Raw genomic sequence first — 3,053 nt, 5'->3', positions numbered from 1 at the left:
ACTGAGATAGGGAAGTTATTTTTTTTTACGAAAAGATGATTTGAAACAAATAGTTTTATTATTTAAAATTGAAACCACATCGATAAGAACTGAAGAAGTATTTTTAAAAGGTTTTTCAATCGAATGTGAAATGAAAAAAAAATATTTTTTTAAAATATTTATTGAAACACATGGGGTTTTCCCACAGTGCGCATTCGGAAGCGTTTGATTTTGAAGTTTCAGTCGAAGCGTTTTTGACGTCACCGACGAATTGTTTATGTGTCAAATTGGTCGACATAAAAATACAGCAGCAAAACAACAAATTACACGAAGATGTTACAAAACTTAGCCCACGTTTTATTCCTGTAACCATTCCGTAGTTTTTAGCATTAGTTATTACCACACACAGTACATAAGTAAGTGTTAATCGAAGGGAGTGAAACGGGTTGGGGTTTGTATTTCAGCTTAGCAAGGGGTGCGGCTTAATCATGATGTTCCGGCTGCGTGTAAAGATTTTCTACGTCTACATCATCATTTCGTTCGTGTTTAGTGTTTATTTGTTTTATTTGATCTCTAAATATTCGTTCGAAAAGTTTATCAACTATCATCGACATGTGAGGTAAGCAAGATTGGCATTAACGCATCATCAATCGATGGTTTACAGCTGGGTCCTCTGTCTTTTTTCCAGGAGCAACAAATTCCCCGACCGTCCACGGATACCGCAAATCGTAGGGCATTACGTTGGCGTCGGAACGGTGGGGAACCTGTCGAAGGATTTCATGAACACGAACAACTTCGATCCGATACCGGGCGTGGGTGAACATGGTGATCCGGTCGTAATACAGGCGAAGGATCTGCTCAAGATGCAACAGTTGTTTCAGATCAATCGATACAATCTGCTCGCCAGCGACCGGATCGCACTGAACCGGAGCCTGCAGGATGTGCGGAAACCGAAATGCGTATCGAAGCAGTATCCCGCCAAACTGCCGACCACTTCGATCATCATCGTGTTCCACAACGAGGCATGGTCGGTGCTGCTGCGCACGGTGTGGAGTGTTATCAATCGCTCACCGAAAGGGCTGGTGCGGGAGATACTGTTGGTGGACGACGCTAGCGATCGACGGTTTCTCAAACACGAGCTCGATAACTACGTCCAGAAGCTTCCGCTTTCCGTCACCATACTGAGGTTAAATCAGCGCGAAGGTCTCGTGGCGGCAAGACTGCTAGGGGCAAGGATGGCAACGGGCGATACGCTTACCTTTCTCGATGCGCATTGCGAGTGTTCGCCGGGCTGGCTGGAACCACTGTTGGCCCGGGTGCAGGAAAACCCCAAAAAGGTGGTCTGTCCGGTGATCGATATCATCTCGGATGATAACTTTTCGTACATCAAAAGCTTCGAGTTTCATTGGGGTGCGTTTAATTGGCCGCTGCACTTCCGGTGGTACGCGTTGAGTGATGAGGAGCTGGCGGAACGTCGAAAGGACACGACAACGCCCTTCCGTACGCCGGCAATGGCGGGCGGATTGTTTACGATCGATCGTAAGTACTTTTTCGACATTGGTGCGTACGATGAACGATTAAAGATTTGGGGCGGTGATAATTTGGAGATGTCCTTCCGGGTGTGGCAGTGTGGGGGTGAGGTGGAGATAGCCCCTTGCTCACACGTTGGCCATCTGTTCCGCAAAAGTTCGCCGTACACATTTCCTGGCGGTGTTAGTGGGGTGAGTAGATCGAAAGAGGATAAGAACTAGGTGTAGTGAAGGAAGAATTCAAACTAAAATGCATATTTTGCTTTAGATTCTCAACGAAAATCTGGCCCGGGTCGCTCTAGTATGGATGGATGATTGGGCAAAGTTTTTCTTCAAATTTAACAAGGGTACAGAGGAGTTCAAAAGCTTGGTAAGATCTCAGCATTTTAAGGGGGAAGAGTAGGCTGTAGCTAATTTATGTCGGTGTTAACCATCTTTTTGCAGAACGTGTCAAATCGGCTTGCTCTTAAACGCACCCTTAACTGTAAAACATTCGATTGGTACCTGAGGCGTGTGTGGCCACAAAACTTCTTCCCGGCACCGAATAAATTTTTCGGTCGCATTCAACCGATCGACCTCACGTCAACGTTCGACTACCAGGAGTACCTCACGCTGATGAAGAAGATTAATCTCATAATTAAGAATCTCAATCCAGAGCTGAAGTGGAAGTTTCTGATCAAATACCTCACGGAGAATGTGAAACGGATCGGTGACTCGATGAAGGCGGCCAAACACAGTCCGTACTGTTTGCACAAGCCGAAAACGAACACGGCCGTCAATCAGCCGTACGGCCAAGCGTATCTGCAAAAGTGTTCGCTACTGATCAACGTGCTGGACGAACAGTTCGTTATTGATGATTACGGCCGTATCATGACGGACGAAGGGATCTGTTTGGATTCGTTCCGGAAGACTAGTATCGATGGGGAGGAAATAGTGGAGGGTACGCGGAAAATTAAGATGGTTACCTGTGGCAGCCAGAAACCGAACCAACGGTGGGTGTATGAAACGGATACGTACCATCTGAAGAATATTGGCGAAGATTCGGAATGTCTCGAGCGGAGTGCGACGCTGATCAGGGAAGATGGAGAGGATAAGTATGAACTGTTTCTCGGCCCATGCGATGTCCGGAACGAGCTGCAGAAGTGGATGCTCTTTCCGGTCGCTTGGAAGTAAGAGGGCGAGCAACGGGCCGTTCTAGCAAATTCCTAGCTTCCAAAACACTAGTCCGGGTTAGTAACACCTCGCTCAGGATACGCGTAAATCAGACTTTCTCCTATCCCTCTCCTCTTCTATAACGTACGTGTGTAGTTTACTGCGAGGATCAACAAAGGATTTCAACCGATATCAATGCGTTTCTTTCAAACATCATCCTTTCTCCACTAGTTAACAAGAGCAATTTAAACGTTAGTGTGTAATGTTAAGTAAACGGAAGCTCCCAGTTCGGTGCCGAAGAGAAAGTAGAGTTACGATTTCTACAGCCTGCAAGGGTTCGTGTTCCATATTATGTGGCAATCTTTCCAATACCCAGCTAGTTTTGTAAGGCAA

The 3,053-nt window shown here is 46.1% G+C and overlaps 1 protein-coding gene across 1 annotated transcript; it reads left to right on the top strand.

Moving 5' to 3' along the window:
• Positions 1-467: 467 nt before the first annotated feature.
• Positions 468-2,681, top strand: LOC128711546 (polypeptide N-acetylgalactosaminyltransferase 3). Its single transcript, XM_053806427.1, has 4 exons — positions 468-598; positions 668-1,700; positions 1,777-1,878; positions 1,953-2,681. Exons 1-4 carry the CDS (start codon positions 468-470, stop codon positions 2,679-2,681), a joined length of 1,995 nt encoding a protein of 664 aa, XP_053662402.1.
• The last annotated feature ends 372 nt before the right edge of the window (positions 2,682-3,053 follow it).

This window comes from Anopheles marshallii, chromosome 3 (assembly GCF_943734725.1).
Source record: "Anopheles marshallii chromosome 3, idAnoMarsDA_429_01, whole genome shotgun sequence".
In the NCBI taxonomy this organism is placed as follows: Eukaryota; Metazoa; Arthropoda; class Insecta; order Diptera; family Culicidae; genus Anopheles; species Anopheles marshallii.
Note: the sequence above shows the minus strand (reverse complement) of the source record. Positions and strands in the feature narration are given on the sequence as shown.